We start from the raw sequence: 14556 nt of genomic DNA, 5'->3' as shown, positions 1-14556 counted from the left end.
ATGGGTTTAATTCATATTGCAACCCCCAGAATGATGGGGTTTCTGTGCCTAAGAATCACCTGGGGGAACATGTCCAATGCAGAATCCCAGACTTCACCTCTATGGAGACTGGTACTTCTTAAGTGGAGCCCACACATTTGCATTTTAGTGTCTCAGATCACTCTGGTGTCAGGGTCACATTTTTAGTAGAAGTTTTTCAAATATCAAGAAAGATCTATCTGGAATAGAGGAAGCAAAGAAGCAATCGGCTTTTGCAGAGTTAGGGGTGGAAAAGCCTCTCTGCTACTGGCTGTTTCAACTTGATCCCTCATGCAGCCTGTCTGCCTGCATGAAGCAGACCAGAGGGAGGAGGGGACAAAACTAGGTGGCTGGGACTACCTAGTAGCAGTATTCACAAGGTAGCCCTCTTGCTTCGTGCACAGCTGGCCTAGTCAGAAAGATGTGTGACATAAGGCTGAGCTGAAGAGGAAGGGCCTTCTCTGATTTCAAGGCCTCTTGGATCTGATGATAGCCACTCCTAAAGCACCCCTTTCAGAGGTTCAGTGAACCCCTGCCATTGGTGCCTTTCCTCCTGCACAGGTGTTCCTTCCCTTGTCGCCACCTGCACAGGATCTTTCTCTTTTGTGAAGCTTGAATAAACACAATTTCCTGGCTGATCTACTCCCCCTGTGAGACTCCCTGCAACTCCTCTTTCTTTATTCTCTCACCTGGGGCTTGATGTGGGAACAATTTAGTACAGCATTAAGATGGTGTTAAGTGCCAAGATACAATTTTAGAAAAGAGCTGAACCCACAGTGCCTAGGGAGGGACTCCAGGGATGCTTCTCTTGTTTTTAAAAGTTTCTGCTAAAAACATAATTCAAATGAGCAAAAGGTGGCAGTCATGCCTGTCGTCCCAGCTATGCAGGGACTGGAAAAGGCTTGGGAGCTGGTGTCTAGCCTGGGCAAGCAAGAAAGACCCCAGTCCAAAACAAACAAAATATGCCTGTCCTTTGGGTGTGTATGTTACGTGGGCTTGCATCCAAGGTCATTATGCATGCTAGGCAGGTGCTCTACCCCTGAGCTACATATCCAGTCCTATTATTTCACCACTGCCTCCCCCTAGACTAAACTAAGTCTCAATATGGAAGCCAAGCTGCTCTGTAGCCACTTATATTTTTACCTGCTCTGCTCCTCTGCTCAAGTCTGCTTCCAGCATTTCCAGGCCTGGAAGCCACACCCACCTTCCTGCAGAAGGACCATGGGGTGGGAGTTGGTCTTCTGAGCACAAACCCTCCAGTCCCTTCAGGCTCTTAAATGACCAACAGCAGTAATGTCTACCTTCTCCGTGGTGGGCTCCAATCTTCCTGCAGGGTGGTGGACTTGCCCTTAGTGCCCAACGGAAGAACTTTATAAGAACTTGATGGTCTAATATCTCTAGCTCCTGAACCCATTCAAGCTGACAGGCAAGTCGGTAAGCTACTTTGATGTGTAGACAGGAAGATGAGTTTTAAATTCATAATCCAGCCGGGCAGTGATGGCGCACGCTTTTAATCCCACTTGGGAGGCAGAGGCAGGCAGATCTCTGTAAGTTTGAGACCAGCCTGGTCTACAGAGTGAGTTCCAGGACAGCCAGGGCCACACAGTGAGACTCTGTCTCAAAACAAAACAACCCAAACAAACAAACAAAAACTTTATAACCCTCCTGTTTCAGTATCCCAAGGGCTAGGATTATAGGCTGAATTCCTTAGGCAGTAGAAATGTCCGTGAACCTGTCTCCTACCTGATGACCTGAGCTCCTGCTGTCCTGACACACTAATATCCTCTCTGCAGCAGAACATATTTAGATAATTTTTTAGACCCAGACTAGGACATATCCTGACATAACTCCTTCTCCCAAATGCCAGGGATGACAGTATGGTCCACCTCTCATTTCAGGTTGGATCCCCTCCAAGCCAATCACATGGAGAAGTGGCACCACTTGCCTGTGGAGTAAATGTAGTTTACCTGTGTCATAAATTTGGAATTCTGTGCCTCTGAGGTCTAGCCAGGTCCTAGACTGGCTCAAAGGTGTCCCTTTCTGGGTGTGAAAGGGACAACTAGTGGTTAGAGTCTAGTCTGCATTCATGGAGCTCTGAGGGCAACTGCTTCAGGAAAAGGAAAGGAGCGGACTGTGGGCTTGGTGACCACAAAGCCAGCCAATGGGAGCTTGAGCTGGGTGATAAGGCCTCTGCATCCTCCATCCTGTCAGGCCCCAAATCCTTTATCAAACTCTATGTGAAAATAAAGTGCTTTATTGCTGAGAATCCCAGGACAGCTTCCGGACAGCTGTGGATGGGGCTGGACTCAAGTTCCCTACCAAGCCCTTTTGGAGGATTTGTGAGTGGAGACAGAAAGTCTACAGTATTTCAGCTCCAGAGAAACCAAGGAAGTGTAGTTTGGGAAGAGCACGGGTGTGCTGGGAGCCAAGGCACACATCTCCCAAGTCCAAGTCCAGTGCTTTCAGTGGCGCCACGTTGGGGACATAAAGTGGGCCACTGGTGTGGGTACCAACACCACAGAATGGCCCACATCCGACATTGAGACTGTTTGCCCTGGATACAGGCAGATGATACCCTCCTGAGCCCACCCGTAGTACTGAGCTCCTCCCAAGCCTGGCTGCCATGGCTGTCATCTGGGGACTGAACAAAGAAGGACCAGAAACAGCTGGTGGTTCCCTACCTGGAACCAATCTCCCCTCAGCTCCGCTGACTTCTTGAGCCCACCGATGGCCTCACAGCGTGGGACAGGGTAGAAGCTGTGTGCCACAAAGAGGGGTGGTCACCCCAGTTCTGTTAGCCCAGCAAAAAGCATCTGTAGAGTCAGATGAAAGGACCGTCCTTTCTTGCCCCAGCCCTCCCTGTGTTCTTCCACAAGTAGCCATAGGATGGGGATCTAAGGGATTCACAGAAGATCCTGGGAACTGGGATGTATCTGGACCACCCTGGCTCAATCCTTAACAGAGCGAAAGGTGGAAGGGCCCCGTTCTGAGAAAAAGGGGAAAGGGCTTGTGGCCTGACTGGGATAGCTCCTCTCCTTCACTCCCCTTCAGACACATTCCCAACACATCCCAGGGACCTTATGCCTGACATACCCTCTCACTAGACCTTGAGATGCCTGGGTTCTCCTGACTCAGGATCACAAGAGGGGGGTATGCATGCCTAATGGCCTCTCAGATGGACCCTAATACTTGCCCAATCTGGACAGAGGCAGGGTAAAGGGCAGAAGGACCATTCTCTAATTCCTCTTCAGTATTCTTTGGCCTCCTGCAGTTGAGCCAGGTACTCTTCCTCTGGTGGGTTGTCTGCGCAGGCCCGGCCGTTGTTGGGGGGGCGCACAGTGTGGTAACGGCTCCAGTCCCCCTTACACAGGATCCAGGGCAGTGTATCTACCTTGAAGTGTAGCTCAGGTGAAAAGTCGGTGCTGACTAGGTCCGGAGCTCCTGCTCCTTTGCCACGGGTCAGCAACCGGCTGCCTTCATCATAGCAGCAGTGCTGGGCAGCCAATGTGCTGCTCTTGCCAGACAGCACGGAGCGCAGGCAGAAGCGCGCCGTAGGCTGGTAGATGTCCAGGCGCTCCCGTGGGCCACTCGCATCCCGCCATTGGAAGCTGCGGCCCTGATGTTCATCCTGTAAGCTCACGGCACTGTACACCGCCTCCAGTGGGTATGCACACGGGCAACTGGGCAGGTCCTTGAGCACTTGGCTCAGGTACTTAGCTAGGAAGTCACTCTTGCAGTTCAACCACTTCTCACAGCTATCCACATCTGCAGAGGGTAAGGAGGCACAGGAGAGTGCTGATCAGAGTTGCCGGCCAGCCCCAAGACCCTTGGTAGCAAGGAGGCTGACCATAATCAAGGTCAGTCACGTGGAGAGAAAGTGCAAACTCCAGCTAGTGCATTGCTTGGGAAGGCTTTTGGAGCAGAAGTAGGACTCAATAAAGATATGGAGGGGGCTGAAGAGATGGCTCAGTGGTTAAGAGAACTGATCGTTCTTCCAAAGAACCTGGGTTTAATGCCCAGCATCCACAAAGCAGTTCACAACTGTATGTAACTCCAAGATCTGACACCCTTGCACAGGAATACATGCAGGCAAAACAGTAATGTACATAAAATAAAATAATAATTATTATTATTGGTTTTTCTTTTTTCTTTTTTTTTCTTTTGTTTTTTTTGAGACAGGGTTTCTCTGTGTAGCCCTGGCTGTCCTGGAACTCACTCTGTAGACCAGGCTGGCCTCAAACTCAGAAATTCGCCTGCTTCTGCCTACCAAGTGCTGGGATTAAAGGCGTGCACCACCACTGCCCCGCAAAAATAAATTATTTTAAAAAGGATATAATGCAGATAAGGGATACTCCACACCATCCAGGCACCTGTAATAGGAAGCTCTCTATGGCTCAAAATACTGGCTTTGGGCTGGCAACCCCATGAGGGACACTGGCATCATCTTTTTAGGTTCTGGACTGTGGGAAAAATCCCGGGGTCATGGGAGGGAGCTGGGATAAGCAGGGATATGGTTTTTTGCTGTTTTTGTTCTGAGGCCTCAAACTTGCTAGGTACCTGAGGATGACTTTGAACTTTCAATCCTCCTGTCTCCATCTTCCACGTGCTAAGATAACAGACACACATTACCACGCCCAGCCTATGCCTTGCTGGGATTGAACCCGGGACCCCATGAGGGCTAGACAAGCTTTCTCCCAACTGAGCTAGCTCCATCTTCAACCGAGAGTGGCAGCTTTGGTCTTGCTTTTCATTTTACTCATTTTATGTGCATGGGTGTTGGCCTACATGTATGTTTGTGTATCACATATGTGCAGAGCCCACGGATGGAGGAGAGAAGAGTATGTCAGATCCTCTCAGGCTGAAGCCCCCATGAGGGGGCCAGAAATTGAACCTCAGTTCTCTGGGAGAGCAGCCTGCTCTTGACAGTTGACCCATCTTTCCAGCTCAAAGAGACAAGAGATTTTTTTTGTTTTATGTTTTTTTGTTTTTTCAAGACAGGGTTTCTCTGTGTAGTCCTGACTGTCCTGGAACTCACTCTGTAGACCAGGCTGGCCTCAAACTCAGAAATCCACCTGCCTCTGCCTCCCAAGTGCTGGGATTAAAGGCGTGTGTGCCACCACTGCCTGGAAACAACTGATTTTTTTTTTTTAAGATTTATTTTTTTATTTTATTTATGAGTACACTGTAGCTGTCTTCAGACACACCAGAAGAGGGCATCAGATCCCATTACAGATGGTTGTGAACCACCATGCGGTTGCTGGGATTTGAAACTCAGGACCTCTGGAAGAGCAGTCAGTGCTCTTAACCGCTGAGCCATCTCTCCAGCCCCGACAAGAGATTTTTTAACCAAGAAGTATTTCAGTTTTAGCTACTAGTCTGCTCTCCTTTTCCCTTCTCTCTCTCCTAAAAGAAACAGGGTCTCATGTAACCAAGGTTGTCTTGTCTTGAACCTTGAACTAATCCAATTGTTTCTACCTGATGATCAATAATTCTTCCTCCTCCTCCTCCTCTTCTTCCTCCTCTTCATCTTCTTTTGTTTGTCAAGACTGAGTTTCTCTGTGTAACCTTGTCTGTCTGTCTGTCTAGACTGGCTCTGGCTCTGTAGACCAGGCTGGCCTCAAACTCAGAGATGCACCTGCCTCTGCCTCCCGAGTGTTGGGATTAAAGGGGCAGGCCTCCGCCCACCGCCCAGCTGACTGACTCTTCCTCACAGCCTTTCTTAGGGCTCAGCTGTTCCAGGCTCGCTGTAGCTCCTTATCTCTGCTGCCTCCGCCCCTCTCTCTCCGGGACATGACACAGGTTCAGGAAGTTCCATTTCATCTTGTGGAACTTAGACTCATGATCCATACCTTAGGGGGTACAGACAAGGCCCAAGAACACCAACAGGAAGTGTGCGGGCAAAACAAGGCCTATGTCCTGCTGCCTGCAAGAAGCAGCCCAGGATATTGGAACCCTGGCTCATTCTGACAGGCACCTTCCCAAATGGTGCCTGCCAGGGAGAAGTAGTAGAAATCCCCTCTTTTCTTTGGGGTTCTCCTCTGGGGTTCCCATCAAGACCTCCTACCGTGTAGGAACCTGGAGCTGGGCAAGGATACTTGGCTTTAATCCCCCCCACAGGAAGATGTGCTCAGTGACTCCTGCTATACAGTGATGCCCCATCCTCCCAAGAGGAGGGTCCCCAAGACCCAACAGCAATGTCTAACCCCCAACTAACCTGGATCAAGCATATCCGTAGCATTGTGGGCAAGGGGCTGCCACCCCTCACTGGGAAAGCCCAATGTGTTCTCCTCTGCGGTGCCTTTGGGAAGAGAGGAGGCCAGGCTGGTGGTGCCCCAGGGCACTCTGTGCTCCCGATAAGGGAAGCCCAGCCCTCACTAGGCTCTTGGTGCCCACAGCAGCTGAGACAGGCCTGGGACAGGACCACCATATTCGTGAGCTTCCCGTACCCCTCTCCAAAACCTACCCTTCTTACAAGTATCCCACCCTAACATTCCCAGGGAAGCAAGGTCACAGTGTGAGCCACATTAGCCACTCCCATGCAGGGGCCAGAGCTCATCTCACCAGGACAGGGGGGAAGGTCGCAGACTCGGGACTCTGTGGCAGTACAGGCATAGCCGCAGGGCCTTGTCCTCTGCTGGTGGCCGTTGCTGCAGCTCCCACTGCAAGGAGACCAGGTGCTCCACTCCTCCTGAGGTGCATAGTCTGGGTTGAAGTAAGGGGCCAAGATGAGTGTACTTAGCCCGCAGGGCACATTGTTGTAAATTGACAAAAGGCACCCCTTTATCCCTGGCCAGTGAATGGAGCAAGACTGGATTCCAGCCCCTTCTGTCTCCTCAGTAAGATGTCCCTGTGCAGTGAACAGCCTGTGCAAATGGGTCAACAGGTCCTATGGAGACAGAACAAACTTGGGTCTAGAAGCCCAAGGGCTCTATCAGTGTGACCTTAGGAAGTCCACTTACATTTCTGAGCTAGTGTTTTCATGTCCATTGGAACCAAGGAAGAAGAGTTGATAGACTCCTTCTCTAGCATGCATACAGCCCTGAGCCATCTCTGCAGCCCCAGGAGAATCTTTAATCACCCCCCCCCACACACACACACACTTCGTTTCCATCTCCTTCTCTTTGTTATTATTTGAAAAAGAGTGTTCCCAGGATGGTTTCAAACTCAATATATAGCCAAAGGTGATGAATGCCAGCAATCCCAGCAGTGGGGACACGAGGGAAGGATAAGAAATCCAAGGTTGAGGGCTAGAGAGGTGGCTCAGCAGTTAAGGGTGCTGACTGCTCTTCCAGAGGTCCTGAGTTCAATTCCCAGCAACCACATGGTGGCTCACAACCATCTGTAATGGGATCTGATGCCCTCTTCTGGTGTGTCTGAGGGCAGCTACAGTGTACTCACATACATAAAATGAATAAACCTTAAAAAAAAAAAATTCTTCTGATCTGAGGAAGCTCAACCCCCACCCAGGCCCAGGCCTGTGCTCTGAGGCTCAGTGTGGAAGCCACAGGTCTGGCACACCTGTTCTCTCCTAGTTTCCTCAAGAAAGACTGCAAGGCAGCTGCCACCAGGAGTAGGAGGACAATGAAGGGAGAAAGCTGAAACTGGGAAAGGTCTATTTACATCTGTTTAGGAAACTGGGAAGAGCTTGCTGACTTAGTCTTAATCCTTGATGCCTCGGGGCTCCCTGGAGTGTGAGTGAGACTGTGAACCCAGAGGATAAGGGAGGGAGAGCATGAGGAGTACACACAGCCATCCCAGCCATCCCAGCAGGCCTTGGGCATCAGGAAGTACCTTATCACATGCTGATGCTTCAGGCACATATTCTTGGCATGTGAGTGGATGTGGCATGAGTGCTTGTATGCTCATATATGTGGAGGTACACATGTTTCGAGAATGCATGTGTGCATGTGTGGGTAGGCCTGAGGTTGACATGGGATATGTTTTTAAATATCTTTCTACTTTACATATTGACACACGGCCCCTTGCTAAACCCAGAGCTTGCCCTTTTTAGCTAGGTTGTTGAGTCAGCTTGCCTGTCTGACAGAATTGAGTCTCTGCCTCCAGGCTGCTGGGACTCCAGCTGTGCTGCTGCCGGTCTGGCTATTAATTTCCCCCTGAGACTTGAACTCTGGTCCTCACTCTTGCATCACATCACTCCGGCCATCTCAACAGCGCAGCTGTTTTATTTTTTGAGCCAAGGTCTCAAGGTAGCGCAGGCAGGGCTGGAACTCACTACACAGCCCAGCCTGGCCTCTCTCTCTCTCTCAGTCTCCTGCCTCAGGCTCTTGAATCCTGAGGCTGTGGTTTGTATACGACCAGGCCCAGCTGTATATAAGCTTGTTTATTTACTGTTACAATCAACTCTCTGTCATTTAGAAACGTTACTGTCTGTTTCAGACAGGACGGAACTGAGATACAAGGAGGTGAAATGACTTACCTGGGAACCCTCAGCTGCTGAGCAGCGGAGTGAGTGAGTGTTCACACTCACGATCTAAAAATGAGATTCATTATTTATTAGGGTATTTTCCCATTTTGTAGGAACTGATAAGTATGGATATTTATATATGAATATGTATATATGAATATTTAAATAGCTTCTGCTTAGAGGAGCTCAGGGCTATTGTGCAAGTCAAATATTGCAGAAAAATAAACTCTCAATGCTACAAGTCACGTTGGAGCTTTCAATGGAACCTGCACAGGCCTAGGCTGTTGGCCTGCCCAGTGTTCCCTGCCTGGGAGGCTCTCCTCCTCCCCTCCAACTCATTCCCACTCTAGACCTTGGAGGGCAGCAGCTGGGGATGACAAGCCAGACCACTCACCATAGCTGTCTGATTCCTGGAAGTCCCGGTCCTGAGGACCCAACCAGTCATAGTCCCAGTTGTCTACGGCCCCACTGGACCAAGGCTCTTCATCCTCATCTTCAGTGCCCCCTTGGTCCTCACTCTCGATGTACTCCAGAGCATAGTCTGTTCCTTCTTCCTCCTCTGCTTCCCCTAGAGCCCTGTCTTTGAGGCTGGTGGCTCCTTCTTCACCTTCCTGGTAGCCCCAGAAGAGGGGCCAAAAGAGTTCCTTTGTGGGCAACCAGCTAGGGGCATGCAGGGGCCAGAGATTGCTGGGCTCAGAAGGCAGGTCCATCTCTACCTCAGTCTGAGGGTCCTGAACCACCTCGATGGTCACCTGTGGGGAAAAACAGACATGTGCCAGAGATAGCAGGCTCAGCACAGGACTCCAGAGAGAGAAAACGGATTTGAGCCAGAAGTCAAGTCTCACCCTTGCCACCAAGGCTGCCATCTCCCCTGCCTCACCATGGCCTCTCACTGAGCAAGGGACACTGGGTAGGACTTTCTGCATGTCAGAATCACCTGAATGTAGATGCATTGAGACAAATCAAGTGCCAGATCCATTGGGTTAGGAGAAGCTGTTTAGAATTCTGCCTTTACCATCCATGGGCTGCCTGGCCTTAGGGACGAAAAGAGCCCAGACCAGGGCAGGGGTGGGGATGAGAGATAAGGCCCTGTGTCAGATGCCCAGATCACCCTCAGGAGTGTTCCAACTGCACTAACCATGTACAAGGGACTGCTGCCGTGGATGTGGATTTTAACATTTTAACATTCTTAGGCACTTTCAGATAAGAAGAGGTCACAGGACAAAATTCAGGGGGGAAAAGATCAGCAAAACCCAAAGGAGGAAGGTGAGTGTCACCTGTATGACTAGATCACTGGTGGGGACACGTGCAGCTTTTGTGTGCCTGCACACACAGTGTTTTTGTTTATTTGTTTGTTTAAAATACAAGCAGACAGGCTTTAAATCAATTGTAGAATGTTCTGTACTTTTGCAGTCTTTCTTTTGGATGAAAGTATATGAACAGGCATATCTACTATCCTTGAAGATTCCGGATAGGCAGCACAGGTTTCTGGCAGGCTTTTGTGGGCCTTTCCATGTTGTAGCCCTCCCCGTTTCAAACTGAATCCCTTTCCTGCACGAAGTAAGGTTTGGGGGCAAGACAGGGGATGGGAGGGGTCACACCTGTAGGACATTCCAGCAGGTCTCCACCACATTCCAGGACCCATGGCAGAATCAGGGGCAGGGTGTGCATATACTCAGTCCTCAAGGGTCCTACGAGATTGCTGGTTTTGTCCTCTGCTACATCCAGGGTCAAGGCTCCAGAGCCAAGAGACTTTCTGGCAAGTAGAGGGGTGGATACTCTTCCTACAATGCATTAGGAGTCTACTATCTTCACAGCCAGCAGAATAATAAGGTTGAGGCTCAGTTGCCAGCCTAGCACCTCCTAGAGGTCCCCTAGACAAACAACCACTCTACAGTCTCACCTGGATATTGGGGTTTGGTGCACTCAAGTCTGTGTTGGCCAACCCTGGCAGCTTCTGCAGCTCCAGCAGCAGGGATGTGTGTTCTAGGGTCCTGGGAGGGGTGGCTGTACCCAGAGTCAGAGCTGCTGGCTCAGGGATGGTCTGACATCTGGGTTGACATGGTTCTGTCTGCAGCTGGTCTCCAGGGAATCCTGGTGTTGTCTCCTTATCCTTGGGGGAGTTGAGATCTGGGGCCAGTGAAGGCTAGGGCGAAAGAGAAAGTCGAGTGACCAAGGTCAGCTTCTGGAGGTAGGAAGCCTGGGCCTGGCTGTACCACACACTCACCTGTGACTGTGAGCATCTGGAATATATGTTTAGAAAGTTTTCATGACCCTAGTGGGTAGGTGGGGTGCAGCTAAGCAGAAAAAAATGGACTATGTTCAGGTCATCAGGCTTGATAGCAATGCCCTTACCTACTGAGCATCTCGCCAGCCCACAAAGCTTTTGACAGTGGGATGCACACGACACAGCCCAGCTTACTCATCTTACAGATGAAGAGACCCAGAAGGAGGAGAGAGCTACCCACATCAGTAGCTCCGAAGTGCTGGTTTTAGTTTCCTGCCCCAGATCCTTGCCCCCTTACTCTATATGCCTATATGCGCGTGCACACACACACACAGACACACAGACACACACACACACAGAGCAGAAAGGTTTTCAGAGAAGAGCCTGGTCATACTGGGATGTGGGCAGCAGGCCTGCTACCTTCCTCTCTGCTCCTGTCCCCTCCGCATAACCCAGACATATGACCATGTCCTCAGAATCTACTCAGTGGCAAATTCCTTGGCATCTCCTTTGGCCTGCTTGGCCTTACACCTCATTTCTTCTAGCCTGCTCCTGTGACTGTCTGTTAGCTAGTCTGTCCCTCTACCAGTTGTACTTGGTGTCTGCCTTAGTCACTTCCATTGCTGTGAACAGACACCACGATCTAGGCAACTCTTACGAAGGAAAACATTTAATTGGGGACTGGTTTACAGTTTCAGAGGTTTAGTCCATTGTCATCATGGCAGGGAGCATGTCAGCAGGCAGGAAGGCAGGCATGGTGCTGTTGAAGTAGCTGAGAATTTACATCCTAATCCACAGGCTGAGAGAAAGAGAAGCGGGGTCTGGCTTAGACTTTTGAAACCTCAAAGCCCGCCTCCGGTGACACACTTCCTCCAAGGCCATGCCTACTCCAACAGGGCCACACGTCCTAATCTTTCTCCCTGATGACTAAGCATTCAAATATGTGGTCTATGGGGGCCATTTTTATTCAAATCACCACAGTGCCCAAGACAGAACTATCTGTTGTCAGCTGAGACTGTGAGAGGAAGAAGCCCCTGGCCATTCCTAGCAGCTCCTCACCATTCCCTTCAGATGGTAGACATTGGGTAGTCTATGCCCACTACCTATTTCTGTTCCCTGGGTACCCAGGGCAAGGGAGGAGCAGCTCCTTCCAGGGACACCTTGGTGGGTCCTCCCCAGGCACCAGTCTTGCCCCTTTCCACCCAGTCTCTGGTGCAGCATGGGGCAACTTCTTCTGAAGAATCAGGGAAGAATGGCTACAGAGGCCAGTTCTGCTTTCTACCTAAGCCTTCAATGAGGCAAGTGCCCTGACAAATGAGAATTCCTACAGAAAAAGGAAAGTTATAATTTTCTTACTAGACATGTCCACAGCATGTACTGTATAGCAGGCTGTATTTGTGTGTGTATATGTGTGTGTGTGCACGTGTATACATGTGTGTATGTGTCTGTGCTCACACGTGCAGATGCACATGTGTGTATGCCTGTGGAGGCTGGAGTACAGCTTTGGCTGTCATTCTTCAGACACCATCCACCTTTTAAAAAATTGTTTTTAGGCCAGGCAGTGGTGGCACACATCTTTAATCCCAATACTCAGGAGGCAGAGATAGGCAGATCTCTGTGAGTTCAAGGCCAGGCTTGTCTACAGAGTAAATTCCAGGATATCCAAAGCTACACAGAGATACCCTGTCTCAAAACTACAAAAAGAAAAAAAGAAAATTAAAATTTTATTTTATGTATGAGTGTTTTGCCTGGCTCTGCCTAAGCGCCGGGATTAAAGGTGTGCGCCACCACACCCAGCACTATAAGGCTCTTTACCAATTAACCAAGTGTGCCAGCCTCCCAGGCATTAGTCTACATATACTTGCTTGTCTATGAGACAGGGTCTCATGTAGCTGAGACTGGTCTTGAACACCTGACCTTCCTGCTTCTACCTAACAAGTGTATGCCACCATACCTGTCTCTATGTGGTGCCAGGGATCCATCCCAGGGCTTCAAGTATGTCAACTGAGCACTCCACTACCTGAGCCACACCTCCCAGTTCTTTATTCTAAACACTCCATTATGCATGTATCTCCCAACACCCGTCTGCTGGCAGGTACTAGTTCCCATTCCAGCTTTATGGACAATAGCAACGAGGGTAGAAGGGCAAATGCCCTTCCTGAAGTCACATAGATGCTGAGTGCAGTCTGGGACCAGGGTTTATACTCTTTTCTTCATTCTACATGACTACACGTTAGGAACACTGAGTTGCTGCGAGTCCCACTGCGGAAATGCAGAGAAGCTTTCCACAATGGGAGACCCCAAGAACATGAGGAGTCCAAAGGAGCTCCAAAGCTTTATTGTTCATAGTGAGTGTAGATGGTGTGGGTGCACCCCCTGTTTAAGCCAGTGGGGAGTTGACTTAAATAGGGAGGGGGGAGAGAGGACGGTCACTTAATTAGCTACACCCTCTGGTCTTTAGGTAACTCATTAATATGGAAATCTCTTGAGGTTGAAGCCTGTAATCACGCCCTCTCACTGTGTTAGGTGACACCCCTTTGGGAGGGGCTGTTTAGCCAAAGGTGACTGCAAGGCACAGGTTAAAAGGAAGTCTAGACCGAGTGTCAGGAGTCTGGATCTGGAGGCGTGGGGCCCGAACACCTGCCGTTTCCCCAATGGGGTCGGGGTTCAAGGCCCATGCCCAGCCAAGAACCAAGATATCCTTTCACAGCCTGACAAGTCTGTTCCTTTCTCAATCTAGCTGCTGGGTCTAGATATTTGTTCTCTCTCCTTCTTCTCTTGCAAAGTTGCAAACAGAGATTCGAACTCTGTCTCTTCCACTTGGATATCCCTTTCTGTGGCCCAGAGATGTATGCCTCCAAGGCTCCAACACCAAACACTTGAGCCCAGGTGACACCTCTGCCCTCTCAGCCTTGGGGTTAGCCTCTTGCTGGGTCAAAGCCACATGGTACAGGTGGATGGTGCAGAACCAGGAACACCCCTCTGCTGGCTCAACTGGAGACCTGAGCATCTCTGGTATGGCCTTCCTGTCGCACGCCCCCATAGCCTGACTGTCCTGACTCCCTATTCAGAGACCTCACTCTGCTGCAGCCTCAACCACATACAGGTAGTCTTGGGTGGCTTTGGTGGCTGGTCTGGATGCCCCTGTCACAAGTAAGGGGTGGTGGGTTACAGTGGTGAAGCTATGATTTTCATCTGGGAAAGACTTGCTAAGTCTGGAGTGAATGTTGTGGGGGTGGGATGGGGGTGGGACATGCACGGTTGTGTGGCACCTAGTGGCCAGTGGCCAGAACAGTAACTCCTGGATGTGAACTCTGACCTTTGACCCTTATCTACATCATGGGAGCAATAATGGCAGAGAGCATAGCCCAGGCTCTGCTATCATGAAGGTACCAGAACATTGCTTCTCATCCCTTCCCACCATCTTCTCTCCTAGTCCCCAAGGTCAACTAAAGCCAGGGAAAGCCCTGACCTTGGGTCCTAGCTGCCCAGGCTGCCCTTCCTCCTCCATATACTGCAGGAGCCTCTTGGACTGGAAAGCAGCCTTTGGGGGAACTGTTGGGATTGGAGAAGAACAGAGAAGTCCTACATGGGTGTCCTTTAGGTACCAACCCTAAAAAGAGCTAAATTCAGGTGATTCTTTTGGAAGGTGACTCCAGGAGACACGGCAGGGACTGGAAAAGAAGGACTGGGGAAGGGAGGAAGCCAACAGAATGTCACTGAGCTGGGATCACCATGGGCATCAGGAGCTCTCCATCCTAGCTGGCAACTTCTGGACCTGAGGTGGTACCCATTTTCCCCATAGGGGAAAGAACTGGTAGGATTGGTGAATTTCAAGCTAGCTATGGACAGCTATGGATAGACTCCACTAGAAAAGAAAAAAAAA

The 14556-nt window shown here is 50.1% G+C and overlaps 1 protein-coding gene across 1 annotated transcript in view; it reads right to left on the bottom strand.

The window, feature by feature from the left end:
- Positions 1-2252: 2252 nt before the first annotated feature.
- The window catches only part of Ism2 (isthmin 2), a 21467-nt gene continuing 9163 nt past the window's right edge, over positions 2253-14556 (bottom strand). The window contains exons 2-6 of the mRNA XM_028771943.1: positions 10347-10589; positions 8838-9195; positions 6580-6720; positions 6233-6316; positions 2253-3783 (exon numbers count right to left, since the gene is read on the bottom strand). Of these exons, the coding sequence (XP_028627776.1) occupies positions 3266-3783; positions 6233-6316; positions 6580-6720; positions 8838-9195; positions 10347-10589 (1344 nt within the window). The 3' untranslated portion in view covers positions 2253-3265. The remainder of the gene's footprint in view (positions 3784-6232; positions 6317-6579; positions 6721-8837; positions 9196-10346; positions 10590-14556) is intronic.

The sequence above is a fragment of the Grammomys surdaster genome, unplaced genomic scaffold, assembly GCF_004785775.1.
Source record: "Grammomys surdaster isolate TR1022 unplaced genomic scaffold, NIH_TR_1.0 210, whole genome shotgun sequence".
NCBI classification, from domain to species: Eukaryota; Metazoa; Chordata; class Mammalia; order Rodentia; family Muridae; genus Grammomys; species Grammomys surdaster.
The sequence above is the reverse complement of the archived record's forward strand: the minus strand, read 5'-3'. Positions and strand labels throughout refer to the sequence as shown.